At 36.5% G+C, this 22,551-nt stretch overlaps 1 protein-coding gene and 1 long non-coding RNA gene across 8 annotated transcripts in view; one reads left to right on the top strand and one right to left on the bottom strand.

The window, feature by feature from the left end:
* Positions 1-22,551, bottom strand: part of arhgap12b (Rho GTPase activating protein 12b) — a 56,415-nt gene that overhangs the window by 5,309 nt on the left and 28,555 nt on the right. For 2 of the 7 annotated variants that reach the window (XM_082151231.1, XM_082151233.1), the window contains 15 exons: positions 11,226-11,486; positions 10,089-10,229; positions 9,921-10,001; positions 9,128-9,253; positions 6,256-6,327; positions 5,916-5,977; positions 4,133-4,214; positions 3,592-3,714; positions 2,728-2,829; positions 1,784-1,882; positions 1,599-1,701; positions 1,404-1,517; positions 1,186-1,284; positions 997-1,074; positions 487-621 (listed from right to left, as the gene is read on the bottom strand). In XM_082151231.1, coding sequence (XP_082007357.1) covers positions 487-621; positions 997-1,074; positions 1,186-1,284; positions 1,404-1,517; positions 1,599-1,701; positions 1,784-1,882; positions 2,728-2,829; positions 3,592-3,714; positions 4,133-4,214; positions 5,916-5,977; positions 6,256-6,327; positions 9,128-9,253; positions 9,921-10,001; positions 10,089-10,229; positions 11,226-11,486 — 1,678 coding nt within the window. Of the gene's footprint in view, positions 1-486; positions 622-996; positions 1,075-1,185; positions 1,285-1,403; positions 1,521-1,598; positions 1,702-1,783; positions 1,883-2,727; positions 2,830-3,591; positions 3,715-4,132; positions 4,215-5,915; positions 5,978-6,255; positions 6,328-9,127; positions 9,254-9,920; positions 10,002-10,088; positions 10,230-11,225; positions 11,487-22,551 lie in introns of all 7 variants that reach the window. The other 5 variants (XM_082151230.1, XM_082151232.1, XM_082151235.1 and 2 more) reach the window with 4 other exon arrangements.
* LOC309484855 lies at positions 4,224-6,010 on the top strand. Its single transcript, XR_014200991.1, has 2 exons — positions 4,224-5,470; positions 5,554-6,010. It is a non-coding gene; the product is annotated as an uncharacterized lncRNA (long non-coding RNA).

The raw sequence follows: 22,551 nt of genomic DNA, 5'->3' as shown, positions 1-22,551 counted from the left end.
GCTTTGCCATCAAAAGGAATAAATTACACTTTTAAATATATTTAAAAAAGTTATTTTAAACTACAATATTTCACAATGCAAAGAGTAATATTTATTTTAAAAAGTCACTGTATTTTTGATCAAATAAATGCAGTGTTGGTGAACATAAAAGACTTGTCGACCCCAAACTTTAGAACATTATCGTACTTGAATAGAAGCAAAAATATTTAATCATATTTCATCTTCGTTTTATTTAGGTTTAAATTTGAGTTTAATCCCAGGATTTAAGATCTCTGAACCCCACAGTATATTTTAAATTAAAAAGTGAAAAGAAGAATTAAGAAATTGTAAAAGTTCAAGGAAAACCAAAACAGACAAAAACAAAAGTAATCATTTCTGAGCTGCTCAAACTTTTCCAGATCATATGAAACCTAGTTAAATCTGTTTGTGAATCAATCAAACAAGTACTTCCAAAAAAATTCCAAACAGAGAAATGAAAGAACTCACTAATGGCTTCGACAAAGTCATTAAAGGATGTGTAGGTGAACAGAGGCTCTGGAAGCTCCCGGAAAAACATCTTCAGAGCACCTGTAGTCACGTGGATATCCTCCCATTTACTGTCTTCCAGATTCACCTTTTCATCTGCAGACATATAAACACACCCTTTATAACAAGGAGAAACTTATAAACCACTGGATAAAGTATTCATTTTCTGTCTGAATGTTTGTTGTTAGCTTTCAGTGTAGGAACCCTTTGTTTTAGTATAATTTATATGCTATCAGACTGTATGAATATTTTGAATTAGCTTTAATTTTAACTTCATTGTAATTTTTTTTTTTGTTTTTTTGTGTGTAATTTTAGTACTTATTTTAGTTAGACGCTAAGGCAACATTTCAAATGACTGGAAATAATTCTTAATAGATTTTATTTTAGTTTTAGCTAACAATAACAATGATTTGTGAGACCTCTTTGCGAGATTGTATAATTTTACAATAAAAAAAACAAAAAAATCCCTACCATGATTGACGGCAAAGCGCAATTTCTGTATGACGGCCAGATTTCCACTGACTCTGTACAAGCCATCAATATTTAAGCCTGAGAAAAAGATGCAGAGAAATGAGACAGGAAGTGGATGTAGTCTGAGAATGACAACTCAAAGAGCGTATTAATAATCAATCACAATCAATGAAACACACAAATAGGTACCTGTATTCTCCACATGCTCAATGCACGTCTTGACAAAATTAGGCACAGAAGTGCCTTCTCTCTGACACAAGGCAGTCAAACTGCAGCCGAACACTTGATCTGAGAACAGACAGGAGGGTTACCAGAGGTGTCTTCTAACAGAACCACTTCCTCTTTGTGTACATCATTCACAAATGCTTAAAAAGTCTTGTTAGCTGCTTCATATCAGGGTTTGTTACCTTTTATGTAGCCCTTGTCCCTGACAGCCTGTAAGGTTGGTCTCCGTGTGAGAAACTTCTTCAGCTTCACTCTGGTCTTCTTCTGTTCAGACGACTCCATGCTGGGGTTCTTAACTACTGCACAAACACACACAGGACTCAGCACAAACCCTACATGTAGTTATGATTTATTTTACAAATTTAAGTCATTTGTACCTCTGTTTTTCTTTGAGTCTCTGGGGTCTTTCTCTTTGTCGTGTTTCTCAGATCCAGGAGACTCAGGCATGTCCTCTTCGATGGCTTCATCAGACTCCCACGCCTACAACACATGCATCGTCATTACAATGGGATTTTGAATAGTTTATTTCATATTTTTGCACTGTGTTGTGTATATCACTCACATGTGTGTTGATGGTTTCAGAAAGCGCTCTGAACCAGTCATTAATAACACTGTCAATCTCAGACTGAATCAGCAGCTCTGTGCCCACTCGTGTCTTCAGCTGAGGGGGTCAAAGTTCATATCAGGTCAGTGGGATCATATTGGGCAAAGGCAGGTGTCAGGACAGATTCAGTTACAGTAAGAAATATTGGTCACACTTTAGATTAGGGTCCAATTCTCACTATTAACTATGACTTCTGCTTCAATAAACTATATAAATAATAAATTATAATAAATTACTGCTTATTAATAGTTAGTAAGGTATTTGTTAAGTTTACGTATTGGGTCGGATTAAGGGATGTAGAATATGGTCATGCAAAATAAGGCATTCATATGTGCTTTATAAGTACTAATAACCAGCCAATATCCTAGTTATATGCATGCTAATAAGCAACTAGTGAGAATTGGACCCTAAACCAAAGTGTTACTGAAATATTACAGTTAATCTTGGAAAACTAATATTATAAATGTATATTTGCTATGTTGCTTGGCAATCATAAACATGCTGCAATTATGCTAACGTAGCCGTATTACAGTAGGCTACCTGATGTCATGTATTTGGATTTTCATTACTAATAACTCGCATAATATCTAACAAATACTAAATAACTTAAATAAGCTATTTGTTCACCACTGTTGTCTTATAGTATTGCTGTTGCCGTTAAATAAATAAAGAACATGTATTATTAAAGTAATAAGCCAGTAATGGTTAAATTACTGTAAAATACAGTTAAGAGTTCTAGGCAATGTAAAAACAACCTGTACAAGTGATAAAATCACTGTAACCAACAGTATCTCATGGCTTATTGCTTTATCTTCTACTAATTCATCAGGAAATTGCTAAATATATTTACAACAATGTTGAAGATATTAAGAAATTCAGAGGTAAAATCAGCTGACTCTGACCTCAATTACATGTTTCTTGCTGGACTTTTCTTTGGATGCCCACTCGACCGAACCTCCTCGGAGGTCCACTGTGAATTCCGGTTTGGACTGGTTGCCTCCAAACTGTAATCACAAAGGTAAATTAAACAGCTCAGTCTAAATCCAGGGCACTCTCCATTAATTAATCATCATCTGTGAGTTATTTAGGATTTGTCTTTAGTCCAGTGCTGTTAAACGTGAGCTATATTGTTGTTCCTGTTCAAAAAGCGAGTTACGGAGCACGCTACATTTTAAGTGTCAATTAGTTATGGGTGCCAGGGAACGTCCACTAATAGGTTAGACTTGAATATTAAATTCACAATGCACACGCTTCACTGTTTTATAATTCATGGCCCAGGTTTGCACAGAACATTCTCATATTTTGCTTTGCGCAATGCTAAGCTCCACTTTGTATGTTGTGAAAATACATTCAAATAGCATAAAATAAATGAGTCGGATTATGCAGAAATGCATGCCAGCAAACATAAGGTTCTTAGTGCATCCATTTTCATTTACTAACTCAAATCAGTTTTAAATTCAGCCTCTCTTGCAGGAGGAACTGACTTCAAGCACAAAGCAGGGGGCGATAAGTGAGACGCACAGGCAGAAAGTAGAACGTGCACAAATAAAAATGGGGGACAGGCTGCCCTGCTCAGCTGATCTCAGAACAGCTCTGCATCACAGAACTTAAATTAAATAATAATTATATAATGAAATGAAATTAGATCAAATACCATACATTTCTATACTATTTGAAACCATTACAAATTGCAGTCATCTGAGCAAAACTGTTCCTAGATCAGCATAGAGGGCACAATTATTCGGTTCAGAGAGGCTGACACATACAGAAGGAGCCCGGCCGCGTCTACAGTGCGTATAGGACACGGCAGGCCGGGGCTTAATCGAACGCTTCCAGTTACTTAGCAATGAAAGGAGGAGTTCAGGAAAGGAACCGTTGCGGCAGTACGACTTTGAAGAGACAGAGAAGAAATGAAAGAAAGGAAAAGAACATAAAGAGAGTGATGATGCATGAAAACACACTCACAACACACATGGGAGATATAAACGAAGGAGAGAGGTACAAATCGACAGGAGAGCTAATATTTATAGTAAATCTGAATACTATTTTATTACGTAAAAGCATCCAGGCGTCTTTTCGTTCACACTTGTTGAGTGCTGAATGCAGTTTGCTCAGTACACTCAGGCAAATTTGCGGCAGACTATGGAGGAGCCTGCCAGTATTCAAAGCATGTCGATTGAAGTTGCGCTGTCAACTGTTACTACAGACTACCAAGGTCAAATACACTGATCTATCAATCTATTCAAGAGGAAAATTGCACATTTGCCCTAGAGCAATGGGCCATTGTAACCTGGCATGAATACATACCCAGCTGGTGGCGCTGCCCTGACCCTTTGCAAAGAGTAAAGAGGATCCCTGCAGGACAGTCCAGGTGGAAGCCCAATTCTTCCTGCAGGACAATAAAACAATAAGAGCATCTGTGTCACTATTCTAAAGATAAAATAAGAAACTAGAAAAGAGAATCACCAAGAACTGCATAATATGCTTTTTAAGTGCTTCTATTATGCTATTTTAAAGGCTCCTAGTCCTAATTTTGTTTTGAAGGTCTCCTACAATAGGTTTACATGCATCCAAGGTCAAAAACAATAATTTTCTCATAATATATATCGCAATATCACCTCTTTTCTCACAGTGTCTGAGACGGTTTGATCAAGCATCAACCCCTTCTTTTACTCTGCTCTGATTGGTCAGACTGTTCAGAAAACAGAGCAGTAATCGAGACTGGATTACTGTAATGCTTTATTAGCTGGTTGTCCTGCATCCTCAATAAACAAGCTACAGTTAGTCCAAAATGCCGCCGCTAGAGTTCTTACGAGATCAAGAAAATATGATCATATAACACCGATTTTATCATCACTGCATTGGTTACCTATAAAGCTCCGTATTAATTATAAGATATTGCTACTGACTTATAAAGCCCTAAACGGCTTAGCTCCAGTCTATTTAACGGATCTTCTATCACCCTATAATCCATCGCGCTCTTTAGGATCACTAAATTCAAGGCTTTTGGTCATACCTAGGGTATCCAGAACCACCAAAGGAGGGAGAGCATTTTCACATTTGGCTCCAAAACTCTGGAATAGTCTTCCTGATACTGTTCGTTGCTCAGACTCGCTCTCCCAGTTTAAAACTAGATTAAAGTCGCATCTCTTCAGCCAGGCATTCATATAATCCTACAGTTCAAACTACAATCCGGCCTCTAGCTCATAAATGCCAGAGGAGAACTGGCCCCCGACTGAGCCTGGGTTCTCCCAAGGTTTTTTTTCTCCATTGGGTCACCTGATGGAGTTTTAGGACACCATTAGGTCACTTGATGGAGTTTTTCGGTTCCTTGCCACTGTTGCCTTTGGCTTGCTCAGTTGGGGATATTTGGGGGATATTTAATTACATTTTATCAATCAATAAATTCCTCTTGAAACAAACTTTGTTGTATTATTTTAATTTAATACTGTGAAGCTGCTTTGATACAATCTGTATTGTGAAAAGCGCTATACAAATAAACTTGACTTGACTTGACTTGTCCGAAATAAAACGCCTATTACCATATTTGAATTTCAGCTCTGGAAGCTTCATCGGCACTTGTATACATACACAGTGATACGAACAGTAATGATGGCATATTAAGTCCTTGCATAGAAAAAGCAAGTAAAGTGGATTTGCTTTCGCAGTGCAGAAAACAGCGTCTTCTTGACATGTTGACAACCCGAACCAAACTCTTCCAGTTTCAGCTACAGTGTTCGAGGGCGGGTCAAAGCAGACGTTGTTCGCCAACAGCCAATGAGGACCATAGGTCGGCATTATGCAAATGTATTACAAACCTGGGTAGGTTTATTTGTCGTTTACTTTGATCTTTAAAACTTTGCAGACCTTTTATATTCACAAACAGCATTAAAGGTAATATTTGAAAAAACATAATTAACCACTTTAATGACCATTTTTCAATTTAGCACAATTCATTCTTTGTTGCATCAACCAATATTAGAGGCCACAAAAAGGCTTTTTCTTTTAAGAAAAAATTAAATGCGGCATAATGCATAAATATGACTATTTTAGTATATCTATTTCCCCATACCTATTAAAGATAAATTACCTGACTTTCTTGCCATGTTCAGTGATCTTGGTGACATTGAGAACACCACACTTTTCTGAGGGCTACAGAGAGGAGAAAAATGAATAAAAATTAAAGGAAAAGAAAAAAAATCAAAGGGAAACCGATTAAACAAAAACGAAATAAATACATAAAATAAGAATACTGTATTATTATAATGATTATAATACAATAGAGTATAAATTATTATTATTAGTAGTAGTAGTATTTAAATTAGGCAATTTAAATTGCATTGTTAATTCTGATGACAACATGCATTTAAAAGAGAACTGAATGTTACTACACTGAAAAGGCACATTCACAGGTTATGGGTTATACTAACGGTAGAGGGGTGTTTTGGTGAAGAGGGGCACGAGTCTGATTCAAGAGAGTTGTGTTTGGCATTTACAGACTCCTGTAAGTCATAAAGCAGAAAACGGGCAGTGTTAAACAGGGTTAGAGGATGAATATAAAAAGAGGTTAGATCCATTCTGAAGGTAGTTAAGAATTTCCTAAGAGAAAAGGGCTGGTGTTGACAGATAATGGTAAGAATCACGGCTATCTCAAATCTTGAATTATTTGTGAGAACTTGGACAAGATGTTGTTGACATGTTAGTAATAAAAGAAGTTAGTATAAAGGCAGCGGACGCAAGCATACACGAAATAAGCACATCCAGATAAATCATGTACAAATCATGAAGTGCACATTTTGAGCAGGTTTTGATTAACCCTACTGATTTATGTCCTTGATTCGCATGGAAACACTTCAATTTGGGAAGTGAAGAAATCAAGAAGTCTGTAATCACATCTGATTGGTTACAGCATAATGAGGTGACTAACTTTGTACAGTGATAGACTGAAGCCCCCGGTGAGGCGGTTCACGCTCAACCATCTGTTTTTGAATGGCAGCTGGAATGAAAACCATTGTGTGACACAAGAGCAACATAATGCCAGGCTTGTTTCATTTAGCATCTTTATAGAACCAGCATGATTGAGTGACAAAATAAAATACAAAACACATGCACTGAGGTTAAGAACTCACGCTTCTCCTACAGGAAATATATTTGGTATGTGTTAATCTTCACTGGCATCTGTGTGGGGGAAAAATGACTTTGACAGCCTCCTAATTGGCTTTTAGGCTACATGCTGCTTTTCATAGTAAAAGAGGTCCTGAGAGTTACATAAATGGAGTCAGTGTTTCTCGCAGGATTTTGGGAAACTGTGGTGGGTGGACCTCGGTCTCTTAATGAATGGGAAGCAGAAGCACCGACATCTATTTGTGGCGGTCATTGTTGATATTGCGGTGGGCCGCCACAGATAAATCAATGTATGGGAAACATTGGGAGTCAATAATAACAATAAACACCCAAAAACTCATAACCCAGGGTAATGAACATCAAAGCAGTTATGTTACTTTCATTAAGTGCTGGTCTAACTGGAGTAGTTTGTTTCATTATATATACATACTGTACACACACACATACACACACACACAACAGTTTTATTGAGTAAATAAATACTAAGAACAGCCAATAATATTATGAAGCACAACCATTTTCAGCTGTAATCGTAATAAGAAATGTTTCTTAAGCACTAAATCAGCATATCAGAATGATTTCTGCAGGATCATGTGACACTGAAGACTGGAGTAATGATGCTGAAAATTCAGCTTTGCCATCACAGGAATAAATTACATTTAAAATATGTTCAAACAGAAAACAGTTATTTTACATTTTAATCATATTTCACAATATTTTACTTCTATCACTTCTATAAAGACTTCTATCAAAAACATATATATATATATATATATATATATATATATATATATATTTGATGTATATATTACACAAAAGAGAGCTGTAGACTGTTTGGTTGTGCTCAGGGTGTCTACAGATATAAACAAGTAAAATTTAAGACTTTTTAAGACCTTTTTAATGCCACTTTGAATGAAATTTAAGACCAAACCTGTGATGGAAATACATATTATATTACATGCGTATTAGATTTTTAATTTGAGGGGGGAGTTTAGACTTTTTCTTTTATTTATTACATGTATCTGGCCTAAATGTATGCTCACTCATTGCATTTTTACAATGGGGTAATTTTGGTCTTAAGAATTTACACAACACAAGGAAGCTTGATTTCAATCTTTGAATTAAATTGAAAAAAGTAGCACAAATAAATACAATAGAATAAAGATACCAATAAATAGAAATAAAGAGAAAAGTTTTTGCTTAGGTCTAACACTAGTATTCAGAAATACTACAGAGACTGAATAAAGTAATCAAATGTAAAATAACACTGGGTAGTATTTTAGTCCTGACTAAATTAAATACATAGGCTATTAATCCTGATTCCTTAAAATGAAAGCTATGGTTTGTTGTTTTGACAACCAAATGAATGACAGACACATATGGCTGCTGTCCCTTTAAGAGCTAGTGCACGGATCTTATTTAAGACATAACCGACTGTGTTTAGAGGATACTCACCAAGACCGAAATTGACATCATTTTCGCATGTTTTTGACTGTTAAAGCGATAAAATCCACGAAAAATTACTTTTGTTACCCACGAGCTGTTTGTGAGGCGGCTTTACTCTATGTATGTGTGCAGAAAAAAACCCATCTCTCTCAGACAGCGCGCAAGTACTGAATAGTTTCAAATCGCGTGAATGTTTAATCAGGTAAAACTTTAAAAGACGTGCAAATGGTAAAGTTACTTATGATGCAATGCTGGCCCGATTATGCAAGTGACAATTCCGTCTATCCCGACTCCCGAAACGCGAGAGTGTATTTTTACCTCAGTATGTTTCTTCTGGGAGTTTTTTTGTTTGCCGTTATGCTCATTTGTTTTGATTTCTTCCTATAAAATCTATCACAGAGACAAGCAGAGCGAGCCTCAACAGCGTTACCAGAAAAAGCCTACATTATCATTATCAATAGCTGTTTATGTAATAAAATCTGAATCATTCTCGCGATTCGATGCTTCACTTGTTATTTGACGGATATTAGGTCCGTCAGAGTGGAGAAATTTTAGCGGTAACGTGACCAGAAATATTTAAGACCTATCGAATCTGAATTTAAGACATTTTAAGACTTTTTAAGGCCTTTTTTTAGGAAAACTTTATTTAAGACATTTTAAGACTTTTTAAGGACCCGCGGCCACCCTGGTGCTAAGGAAGAACACTTTGTGTCCAACAACATAGACGTGTACCTTATCAGTGATGTCCAGCACATATGTGCTGTGTCTCCACTTGGTCAGCACAATGGGCTCCTGCTGCTTCCTTTCCAAACTGTGACTCTTAGGAGCTTCTTCAGAGATTGGAGGAGAGAGATTATACTGGGAACAGACAGGAAGGAAAAGAGAGAAAGTGTTAAAACCATATATTAAAGCCAGATCTGACTGGAAATGGGGAGGACTCGAGGGGAAGGAGTTCCAGTTCAAAATGTAGAGGATTTTATCCACATTAATAGCTTCCAAACACTATGCAAATTTCATAAATATAGTGGGATTTTCTGCATCTATTTATACACAATTCTACAATGTTTTGAAGAAACTAACAAAAAAGATTGGTTAATTTATATATGAAATAAGTATAGACAGTGATAAAAAACACAGAAAAGAATAGAGAACAGCCGCTGTCGTACCTCTCCCCTCACCGTCCACAGCACCATGTGCGCTCAGATCCCCTCCTCCGAACATAAGCCCGCCCAAGCCGCACAGCCCCCCAGAGCACAGCATGTGTGTGTATATGTTATATGGAATGAGTGTAAGACTATGTGTAATAAAAGAAGAGAGTGTGCTCCGATAAACAGTGCCTCCGAGGCACTAGACACACTGATCTCGACTAACTCGATTAGGGAATCAGGGATACTTTTAGATTTTCCTGGTAAACCTCCTACTGTCCTGGTTAACACTAGAGCTAAAGCAAGCAATGAACACCGCATGATTTAAATACAGGAAAAAGATTGTCTGGGTGTACCTCCTGTGAAAAGGTTTAACTTACTTTTGGTAACTCCCATTCTGAACGGGATCCATCGGCACTATAGTAATACGGCCGTCCTTGTTCATCCACATGCTTAATCCACTACCAAACAAAGAAAAATATCTGTTACACTATGTATCATTCATAACAAAAAATAGATTTTGGTGTGTAAGCAGCTCTTTCCAGCACCTTTTCATTGGTGTATTCAGACACATAGAGTGTGTGGCCATGTTCATCGAGTTCCTCAGACCAGCCTCTAGGGGGTGATCCGTACTGACTGTCAGACTGACTGGAGTGTGTACTGGGACAGTTCTCCTCAGAGGACAAATGCTAGAGAAGACAGTGGGACAAGAGAATGAGAAAACAAAAATGGCAGAAAGACAAAGTGAATAATAAAAAAAGATAAAAGCATTTATTTAAGTAACTTTGACTCTATAGCATGGCGCTAACAACACTGGCAACATTTTGTTATTTCCATGAAATAAACCAATAAAATGTAGGCTATTCTTCGAATGCAATGTAAGTCACTTTGAATAAAAACATAAATGTAAATGTTACTTTTTCAAAAATTATTATTATTACAAAATAGTATAATGTTTAAATAGTAATACATAACATTATTATTATTTACAGTAATAAATAATACATTATTACTATTAAAATCTACTATTAAAACACTATTTTACTATTATATTTAATAAATACAAACACAATAATAACAATAATAGTTATAATAATTATTATTTAGAAAATAATAATACATTTTAAAACCGATATAGTGCATCTGTAACCGATAATATTTTAACTGATAAACAAAATATACCATGCCCCACTTTTATTACACCCAAATTTAAGTTTTCACCACTAGATGGCAGCTATAGACAATGGAAAGAGTGAAACTTAGATCAAAACCTCAGATAAGGCTGTCTTAAATGAGCTCAGGAAACGGGTCAAACTATTTACTCTCGTAAACACAGACATGCATGTTAGCTCTTACAGTATCCAGAACAACTTAACTAACATTATTTTTGTCATTTTAAATAATAATCCATAATAATAGTAATATCAGCTGAGAATGAGTTGCTCCACTCTGTTCTCTCTGAAGCTGGGTCAACTGCCTGTTGAAGCTTAAATATATGAACAGCATTTTTCAAAGGCTTAAATATAGACTGAAGACCTACTTCAACTTTGGCCTAGTTCAAACTTTCACATGCACAAGCATGTGGGCACACAGTCACACACACATTAGCATAAAGACATGAAATCAAGAAATATCAGTTGACCAACATGGATTTTTCGGTGTACATTTTTCCAGTTGTTTGTTACCTCCATGTCTCCAGTGTTGGACGTGTCCCCGCGACTGACCCCGTTGTCTCGTGAGCGGGGTGGTTTCCAGGTCCTCTCTTGAGTCGTGCGGTTGTAGTAGAAGCTTCTTCCACTCGAATCTTTGTGCGTTTCCCAGTCGCCCAGGATGTGCAGAGGGGAGGACGCGGGAACAGGTGGGAGAGATGACTGAGAGATCTTCAACTCCTGGAGGTTTGTGTACACGGGGGACTCGGGTCGACCGTGTCCGGTGGGAGATATACCCTGTGGACAAAACAGAGAAAGAGCAGCAAGTCAGAGGAAAATTGTGCTTTTTCAAAAAAAAAAAAACATGAAAATCAACATTTTGTTTAGCAGCTTGAATGTAAATGTTTCAAATGATAAGTGCACACATCTGACAAAGCAAGAAGGCCAAGAGAAACAAAAGCAGCAAGTAAAACTATTATTGATTCTGCCAGATAAACATCTGCCAATTATTGTATTGATGCTTTCAAGGCTGAGTGACAACTGGCTGGACTTCCACGCTGGTCATTTAAAACAATTCATGTTTTAAATGTGAATAAAGCATGGGGAGAATTCAGTAAAGTTAAAAATTAAGCATGGAAATATTTGCATATGATTTACCATGAAAGAGACAGAGAACAACAGGAGGAGCCAGTTAAAAAAAGCAGTTTCAGAAGATCCAGACATCACAGAATGATCATCTGTACTTCATTTTTTAAATGACTTAAATTGATCAATCAGTCCTGGCAAACACATAATTAATATATTTGGTTAAATAAATAAATAATAAATAAGTTGCTTTGAAAAAAAAAGTTTCAGAAATGAATCAATAATGGCAGTAAAACAGTCCAATAGTTCAGTTGGACTTGGTACACATAAAAGTATAGAAGTCAGTCAATTAAGAAGTCAGCCACTCTTTCGGTTGTTTGAAAGAGTTATTTTAGAAAGTGTCTCTTCCTCATTACCATAAAAGAGAAGACGTCCTCGACTCCTCGCTGCTGAAGGCGCTGTTATTTTGGTGCAACCCATTGTGAGCTTCAACATAATAAACACACCACACAATACAAACCACAGGAAAATTTTGCAACTGAAAAACTCACATTTACAGGAAGAACAGAAATAGAAGCCAGTCTCTCACCTGAGAGTAACAGAAACTACTGCTCTCAGAACAGCAAAGTCACCAGTGACTACTTGACTTGAAACCCTAATACTGCAACTAGTGATGTGCAAGGGTATATACAGTATCTGTGAACGCATACGCTACAACTGGGTGACATGGCATATGTCTGAGGAGGACCAATCCAACAAAGCGATGACTGATTGCAAACCTTGCAATAAATCTGACACGATTCCTGTTTTTATGGAAAGGCCAGTTGGCAAAGACCTCAAATAGTCAGGGAATTTTGAGGAGAGGGAAATAGACTTGTTGGCTAATCCATCCTGCCATGCATGGAAACATATGGGACTTCCTGTCATACTGAAATAATAAGGTTTATCGTGATAATAGACTCAAAGCTGCTCTAACATTTTCCAGTGTCCTGTGTGACTTCGTGGCGTTGGGCAAAACATTCCAAAAGAGAATCCCAACATTCCATTCATCCAAATGCTTTTTGACTGGCAGTCAAATATTAATTTATGTGTATAAAGGCCACTAAACTACACTGTGCTAGTGCTCTTTCAGCATACATAATCAAATAATATCAACTGAAATTGATATTTTATGTCCATATATTTATTTATTTGAAAAGTGGCTGTGGTTTATTTGTGTTCGTGACCAGCTGACTAACAGAACTCTTTAATTAAAAATGACATAAAAAAAAAAAGAATAGTCAAACTTTTAATGTAGAATAATAACAAAAAAGCCAAGAAAATAAACTTCGCCGATTTTTAAAGGCGGCAGCTGCAGCAAATAAGATTATATTTGAATCTACTTTTAAACACACGCAGGGTGAAGAAATAAATAAACTGCATTGATATTATAATCTAAAAATCTAAACTTTTGTTAATTTAAAGTATGATTTTACCAACTGTATTGTATAATATAATATAATATAATATAATATAATATAATATAATATAATATAATATAATATAATATAATATTATATTATAAGAGGTGGGTAGTAGCGAAGTACATTTACTTCGTTACATTTACTTGAGTATTTTTTTTGGATTTTTTTTTTTTTACTTTTAAGTGATTTAAAGTGATTGTAGATTTAAATGTGGGTACTTTTACTTTAACTCAAGTACATTTCTCATGAAAAAAAACCTGTACTTTTACTTCGTTAAAGTAACGTTCCTCTCCTTACTTTATTTTAATGCAATGGTAGTTTGTTCCAAGCGCGCTGTATCTTTTTTCTGGGGCTTGAGAGATGCTCAATTCACAAATGAATCACTCTTTTGAGTCAATTCTGTTCAAAGACTTCATCAAACAAGTTGGAAGATCTGTCTAAATTGGTTGGCAAATAAGTTTGAATGATTTGTTCAGTTTCCTTCACGCACTGAATCTGAAGCGGCTTCACACTCGGACTTGTAACGTTAACTGGAAGATTTAAGAACATCAAGAGCGTTGGATGAAGTGGCCGTGGACCTACAGTCCAGTCAAGTGACAGCAAATCTGCAAATGCATCATATTGTTTGCCAGCGACGAAGATCTTTATTAGTCTTTATTAGCTCGTATGCCGTCTGTGAATGAATGATTTCACAGGACGATAGGCCTACATTCGATTTCGTTTCAATCAGGTAATACATTTGACAAACTGATTATTATGCCATGATAGCACTACTACAAAGTATGACATTACCAGTTCTTTGGACATATACCCTTAATTTCTACATTAAATAAGCTACCATTGTTCACAGTTAATGAAATGAACACACAATTCGTGTGTGTTGCGCAGTGGCGTGCGAAATCGTCGTGAAAACGAATGCCTTTGTCTGCCTTAGACACAGTTAACCAGTTTAAACATGGTTGCAGAAATATACATTTGATTACATTTTGGAGAACAGACAGAAGAAGATCTATCAATGTGCATTTGATCGTTGTTTGTGTTCAGATGTTCAGTAGCGGTCATGAGCGCGAGCACATGTTAAGAGTTTTAACTCTTTCTTCTCTGTGTTAATGGTTCCCTGCCTTTAAATGCAAAACTCTGCAGATTCACTTTATTTCGACATTGTCTAATAATCCAAATGTAGCTGTTTAAGTTACTATTATACAAACCAAACGACAGGCAATGATTTCTGGGCAACAGATGGCAGAAATAATGCTTGTCTCTTCTGTTTTTGTTGCAAAGATAGCCTATCTAATTATTATAATAATAGTCATTTAAATAAAAAATATCTAAATAATATAATGTTATATATATATATATATATATATATATATATATATATATATATATATATATATATATATATATATATATATACACATATATAGCCTAACATATATACATATGTATATATGTTTAAAACTAGATTAAAGTCGCATCTCTTCAGCCAGGCATTCATATAATCTTACAGTTCAAACTACAATCCGGCCTCTAGCTCATAAATGCCAGAGGAGAGCTGGCCCCCGACTGAGCCTGGGTTCTCCCAAGGTTTTTTTTTCTCCATTAGGTCACTTGATGGAGTTTTTCGGTTCCTTGCCACTGTTGCCTTTGGCTTGCTCAGTTGGGGATATTTGGGGGATATTTAATTTAATTTTATCAATCAATAAATTCCTCTTGAAACAAACTTTGTTGTATTATTTTAATTTAATACTGTGAAGCTGCTTTGATACAATCTGTATTGTGAAAAGCGCTATACAAATATACTTGACTTGACTTACATATACATAGAGATATATATATAGGCCTATACCAAAGTAACTTAGTAACTAGCTACTTGAGTAGTTTTTTCATTGGATACTTTTTACTCTTACTCAAGTAACTATTAAGATTATTACTTTTACTTTGAGTAAATATTTCTATAAGTACTTGTACTTTTACTTGAGTACAGTTTTTGGATACTCTACCCACCTCTGAATATAATAACCACTTGAAATTAAATCAAACATTAAAAAATACATTGGTAAATCTCACCTTCTGACTCCTGCTTGTCTCTTGAGCTGAAGGTCTTTTTCTCTTCAGTCTAATGGAGATACTGAAACTCTCCACCTAAATATCTGCATTCAAAACCTCAACCCTTGTTTGCATATCTGTGTCTGTCTCTTGCTCAGTTTCAACAACGTGCACACTGTATCTGCAAATAGAGACCAGCCTCTACTGGATCATTTCATAAGAAAGTTGACCCAAAAATAGCTCAAACAGCAAAGTTCACGTCACTCAGTGTATGTACAATGGTATGTGCACAAACAGAAAAAAAGATGAACGTATTCAAATCCATATTCAACCACATGCCTCCACATGGAAATCTGTAGAGCACACGCAAGAGGAAATGCATACGTGGTCACAGCTGTGAGTGTGTATGAATTAAAACCCCTATAGGCAAAAGGATATTTAAGTATGGACTCTTTTAATAAATGCAGTCATGTTGCAGGTACTGAAGTGTGTCTGTAAGCATGTATATGAGTTCAAACTGAAGTACTAGCACACATGAATGCCAACTGGTTTCATGTTATAAGTCTGATGTTCCAGAGATGTATTCAGATTAGATGTTCAGATATGGATGCTAATGAAGTCCTTTGTGGTTACCAGTCACACACACACACAGGAATCTGACGGCTTCTACTCCACACACACACGCCTTCTCGTTCAGACAGCACAAAGGTAGCCTACAATAGATGCAACGGCACCAGTCACAGTAATCTAAATTCTGCAAGCTTTTGTTACATTTTCTTGAAGCAAGAAAATATTCTTTCAACTTTCGATTAATCATCATCCATTCATGGATCTGTCCATCATCCTCCAAGTGCCAACCACTCTAATCATGCTTATGCAACCCACAAGTCTTGCCGTTTTAGAGATACTCCGACCCAGTCGCCTCGCTATAATTTATTCATCGTCGAAGTCGCTCAGATCTTTATTCCTGCTCATTTCTCCTGCATCCAACACACTGACTACAAGAAACTGATGGTTTACTTACCATCTAATCTACCCAGACCATATGACCAATGATATTCGCTTCACCTATGATGACTGGTCAATTTTTTTACACTTTATCAGATCCACTGCTGTTCTCTTCTTGTGATTGGCCACTAGGGGTCCACATTAGACCATTCAAATGTGTGCCAAAGAAGGCTTATGTGCAAACATGGTAACCTGCATTCCTTTCCTTCCTAAGCACCTCACCAGTGTGTGTAGTGTGTTTGAGAATGAAAAAAGAAACAGGACAAAAGGTCCCCGATATGCATTTCTATAGGGTCTTGGTCTTGTAAAGGACTTTGATTAATGGTGACTGTGCATTATCCTCTGAGACATTGTCGATTTATAAAGTTCAGAGATCATTATAGAACAACATTTGATTGCAAAATCCCATTACTGACTAATCATTTCAGAGAGGTTCCATTAAGGTTATTCATTCCATGCACGCATTTACTTAAGGACCTTTGTGTGTTAAGTTGGGACAAACTCTAAGATGGTTACGTAACAGAATGAATGTGGAAGGTAAGAAAGAGAAGTGAAAAGACACATTTGACCACTTGTGACTTGTGTGTAGGACAGGGGCGTTTTCTACACAAAATACAGTCTAAAAGCCACACGAGAAAAGGCAGTGACTGTGATTGGCTGATTACCGCAGTGGACTAATGCCGACCCATCAAGTTCATAACAACTGCTAATTACAAAATATAACTCACTCATACAGATTTGCAGTTTTGGTCACCGGTGAAACACTAATGTCAGCTGTTTTACATTTTGGCGAATTGGTGGCAAATTTGTACCTTTTCATACATTTGTACCTTGCTGGTGGTTATTTAGGTGTGGGGTTCGGGTAGACCTTCATGCTTGCTTTAAAAAATAAAAATAAAAAAATGTAAATGTAAAAACCTCAAATCATACGAATTTATACAAATTTGCCAAAATGTAAAACTGTTACAAACTATGCCATAATATTCAAAATCACCAAATAAAATTCTCATGATATCGGCTCAGTTAAATGAATGCTTCATCTTCATACTTGCAGCCTTCATGACACTGAAAAGAATGACTATAAGTAATAATAATAATAACAATCTTCCATTTATCGTATCGCTCCCTTTGTTTTTAGAGGGCACAGTCTTTTTTCCTCCATCAAGAACTCCCCCTTACACAAAGACCTATCTCACTCTCTTTCTCCTGGACTAAGTATATATGACCAGTATAACCTACATTTCCATCTGACTGCCTGCAGTCAGGATGCATCCACTCAGCCACACATTAGCACATCTGTGACATATGCACAGCCATCCAGTCACCTCCCCCAGAGCCCCTGGAGCCACACGGATGTGTGTGTGCTCAACTGAACATGAGGTCTATATCAACTGTATGAGACCACAGTATCAACTGCAAGAGTGTCACGAAGGACACAACCACACGCACTCCAATCAATAAGCGAGGCTCCAGGAAGGCTGATTTGGTCGACAGCAAACTTTATGGGGAATTTTAGCTCTGTTTCACACCTCAGTGAGTTCAGAGATGCTCAAACTCTGACAGAGAGACAACCAATTAACCTTTAGGTCTCCGGCACAATGCTGCGTGATAACGCACATGCACACACCAACAGACCACCTGTGCTCATCTCTAATGCTGACGGCTTCTCTAAGACTCAATGAGAATATGAAATCTCAGTCAGAGCAATCTCAGTTTTTTCTCTGAAGCTCTGCAACAGATGTTGAAAGGGTACAAATGCCAGAGGAAATTAAAGAGGAAAACCTGGCAAAAATTCTTACATTTTTTGCTTTGCTTTAGTTATGCACAGCCTATAAGAAACACATATATCCATCAATCCATATGTACATGTATGTATACAGTATAATATGTACATAGAGCTAGACAGATGTTTTTTTTTTTTGGTCCATAAAATAAAAAGTCAGTAGGATACAATGTTGTTCGTTCTTTCTCTTTCTTTCTTTCTTTCTTTCTTTCTTTCTTTCTTTCTTTCTTTCTTTCTTTCTTTCTTTCTTTCTTTCTTTCTTTCTTTCTTTCTTTCTTTCTTTCAATCAAATCAAATCAAATCATCAATCTAGAGCACAGATTTTTACTGAATGGACAAAAACCACTGAAATATTTGAAAAAAAGAATATCATACAGGTTTGTGACAAGTTGACAACTTTAGGGAGAGTATATGATGACATGAATTTTTCTTATTTTTGGGTGAACCATAGATTTGCATCCGTCGTAAACAGTGAATGTGGCAGTTAATATATGTTTTTCTGTGATTGCGTAGAAGTGTGTGTGTGTGTGTGTGTGTGTGTGTATGGTGAAACCTGCAGGCGGTGTGCTTTGATGGTAGTCCCAAATCCACAGCGGCAGACGGTGCATCCCGCAACCATGCAAATTCCTGTGTTCTCATTGGTTCCCTTCATCTCCCCAAAAACCCCTATTAATTATTCAGAAATGTTAGAGAGAACTCCTAGTGAGCAACACTCTGTTCTCTGTGCTCAAACCACTGCTTGTGAGTAAATGTCCCATATCTTCAACCTACAGTCTGTACAGACACACACAACTCACATGCTGGTCTTCATTGTTACAAATCCATGTTTTCCATAGTTTTCCATACATTAAAGTTTTTGGAAAGACATACTTTATTGTCCATTATCGAACATAAAACTACACTTCTGTGTAGCTTGATGCTACACAAAACTGTAAATTTCACACTAATCATTATTATAGATGAGGGGGAGTTGAACAAGGGGAGTTCAAAATATGGGGATGGTTGTCACCTAAATTAGCTTAAAACCTTGAAGTGAGATGTGGTGAGGATGCTCCTGGACAGAAAGGCTGGATTGATGATTCGTCCTTTATCTCTCTCTCTCTCCCATCCCCCTTATCCCTCTCTCTGTCTTTCTCTCTTTGTGTTGCCTCTATGTGCTGACGAATGCAATGGCTTAAAAAACTGCACTACTGAAAAACTTAATTGAACTGACACGCTCTGCAACACAAGTATAACTTTTCCACTGTTTGTATTTTTGTCGACATAATGCATTTCCTACAAGTTCCAATATCTACAGCAAAGCAGACTGTAGCTGGGGGGAAACTACTAATCCTGACCTGTAAAATCTTGGATTGACCTTCGGGGATAAACTCTTTCTTCTTTTGATTCATCTATTGGGGTATGCATTGACCCTCCAGCATTGGAAAGTAACTAAAAAGATATTGTTTTCAAATAGTATAGATTTTCTATTAACAAGCTATTTGTTCCAAAAAGTAGCAAAGAAATGGGAATTTGTCACAATATATGGTGTATGGAGCATTACAACCATGCTAGTCAGTAGCTCCAGTGTCCAGGGCTCAACGCGGATGATTTTTTCTACTGGCCCGGTTGGGTTCAAATTTTTACTTGCACTGGCAAAATTGTTATTGGCCCCCAACACACAAAAAAGTATTAAATAAATAAAATAAAATAGGTCTGGTAATTGTTTTTGACCCATGTAACCTTAATAAAAAGGTTATGACACCAAAAACTACTAGCCTAACTATATAATATTAAATTTCCAATATTGTTAACAGTAAGTAATTAAATAAAAACAAATAATCAAATTACAAGCAAAAGTATATAAATACAATAGAACAAACATACAAATGAAATAAACAATGCTTTTCAGGTTGATCTAACAGTAGATTTCAGGTACAGAAATAAAATAAAAAAAAGTACCCTGATCCAGACCTATCCGGCGAAATTATGAAGTGTGCATACGTTGAACACTTTACTATCCCATGAGGCCACAGAAAGGACTTGTGAATGGCAGTGAAGTGACGCAACTGACGCTGGTAGGTCACATGGGGACGACAACATGGCGAATGTAGTACGTCCAGGTTACATTCACACTACACGCATTGATATTATATAAAACAAATAGCATTTTTTTTTTGGTTGTGAAATGAATACTTGTTCAAAAAAATACCTACTCAAAGTATGTGATTTTGGACGCAGCCTATATGTTTACGAGGAAACTCGCAACCTGGGCACTTTGCCATCATTTTGCACGATTATGTCCGTTCAAGAGAAAGAAGACATGAAAGCCGCTGACTGAGATGCGGCTTTCTGGGTGCGTGCATTGGATGCGTGTTGCTCACACAAACTTCTCAAACAGTGCACGATTACTGAATTGAATTCTCTTTTGCATCTTAAGCTTAAATATAAAATTTGCAAGGCTTAAAAATACGTGCAAATGATAAACTTTTGTGACGATGCAGCACTGGTCCGATCTAGCAAGTGACAGTTCCGTCCACTGTCCCGAGCATCACAGACAGATGATTCCCTGACACACACTATGGGGTTAACTATGGTCTGTACAAACTAAAAAACACATGGCCATGCACACACACGGACAGGTAGGTTCACAGCAGCAAGAGAGATTTTATTCTTCTCCAAAATACAGATTTAATGTACCAGAGCTAAGAGCCTTTAAATAATTTTTGTTATAACAATTTAATTAGTTTCAATCAACTGATTATCTAAGAAAATCAGGACAAACACACTTATAACATCCCAACAACAACTAGAACTAGAACACAAGTATAGAGATCTATACTCTGATGTACCAAAACACTGTTTACCCAGTGTGGCTTTACTCCTAGATTACACTAATGGACTTGATTTGAAGTCAGCGCTTACTCATCCAAACAAAAGATCTTTATCAAAACACAACATCCAATCTAACTGATCTAAAACGCATTTTAAAATGTACTAAAGTAACGGTTTATAATCATAATCGTATAGTTTTTTTTTAACCAGACTTGCTGGTGACCTGAGATTCTCTTCTGTGTTTTTTATCTCACTTCCTTACGGGCAGTTAGAAACTCACCAAAACCCATTTATTTGTTACATCAAGACCGCAATTGTATTTTGGCTGACTTACCAAAGACCTTTATCAAACACTTACAAAGAGTTCAGAATGCAGCAACAAGACTGCTGTGCTGACTCATACTAGACTGAGGAATCACTTAAATCCTTCGGCTCATTGGCTGCCAGAACTGATCGCAGGATCCTCCATTTTTAAATGTCTTCACGGTGTTGCACCAAACTACCTTAGCAATATGACAATGAAACACTTGAGACCAATGTGTAAAAAAACAGCAGGTGGGCTGAATGAACATGCAAATTCAATCTCTGACAACAGGCAGCACTTATTGAAAAGCAGGAATACAGCGGTTACCCCGGCTACTATAGTACACAAAGCGCTTCCCAACTTTCTTTCCAACTTGCTTGTTATAGAGAAGAAAGCAAATAAAACATGTTTCAAACAGCCTTTCAGATTTTTGTATTGACTATGGATTATCAAACATCACCAAATACAAGAATATTAATTCGTAAGTGCCACTAATTCGTAGTTTTATGTAACAGCTCTAGGCATGTGACCAAAAGTTTGAATCTTATTGGTTTTCTTCGCAATGCGATGAATACCTCTAACATTGTTGTAAACAGGCCTTTACACTTGCTTGTACATAAAACATGGCCGGATATATCAGTCTTTAAATTCACTGTTGTCTCAAATTGTGAAAAACAAGCAAATAGATATGCATTTTATTTTTTTATTCTGTCTCATACAGAGAGCCTTGCTGTCAAAGATACCATTTTACAAATATAATATGATAAATGTTCTGATAAAGTTTTTATTTTTGAAGTATGTGTTACCACTTCGGATATGCATTTATTTTCAATAATTCATCAGTCTGTCGCAAATTACTACTTTAGTTTGAATCTTCAGTGAGGCACTTTAAAAGGTGATTTATAAAAATGTTTTTGCTTATTTAGAGAGAACAATGGACAATATTTCAGTTTATCATGCATAACAGGAAATATATTAAAAAACACCACATAATGTCTTTTGATCGTATCTTAGCATAAAGGAAATGCCTTCTAGATAGATACTTTCCTCTTACTCACTTAATCACAGACTGATAATTCAGACAGAGTGGATTTATCTGAACTGATACTGAAACAGATAATCTTGTCAAGGTGAATCAAATCAGAATCGGCCAAACGACCCGACAACATGCACATTAGATGCAATGACGCAATCACTGTAATGATGTATCCAATAAAAGAAATCCCAACTGTGTGTCCTAGACTTAAATTAAGCACATGGCTTGTTAACAAAGGTGCAGAGTCATTGCGGTTCACTTGCTGTGCTAGATCACTGTGGCTGATTTACTCAAGTGTTGTTCCCGGTGTTGGTCCGTCA

The sequence above is a fragment of the Leuciscus leuciscus genome (genome assembly GCF_965113295.1).
Source record: "Leuciscus leuciscus genome assembly, chromosome: 21".
NCBI lineage: Eukaryota > Metazoa > Chordata > Actinopteri > Cypriniformes > Leuciscidae > Leuciscus > Leuciscus leuciscus.
The sequence above is the reverse complement of the archived record's forward strand: the minus strand, read 5'-3'. Positions and strand labels throughout refer to the sequence as shown.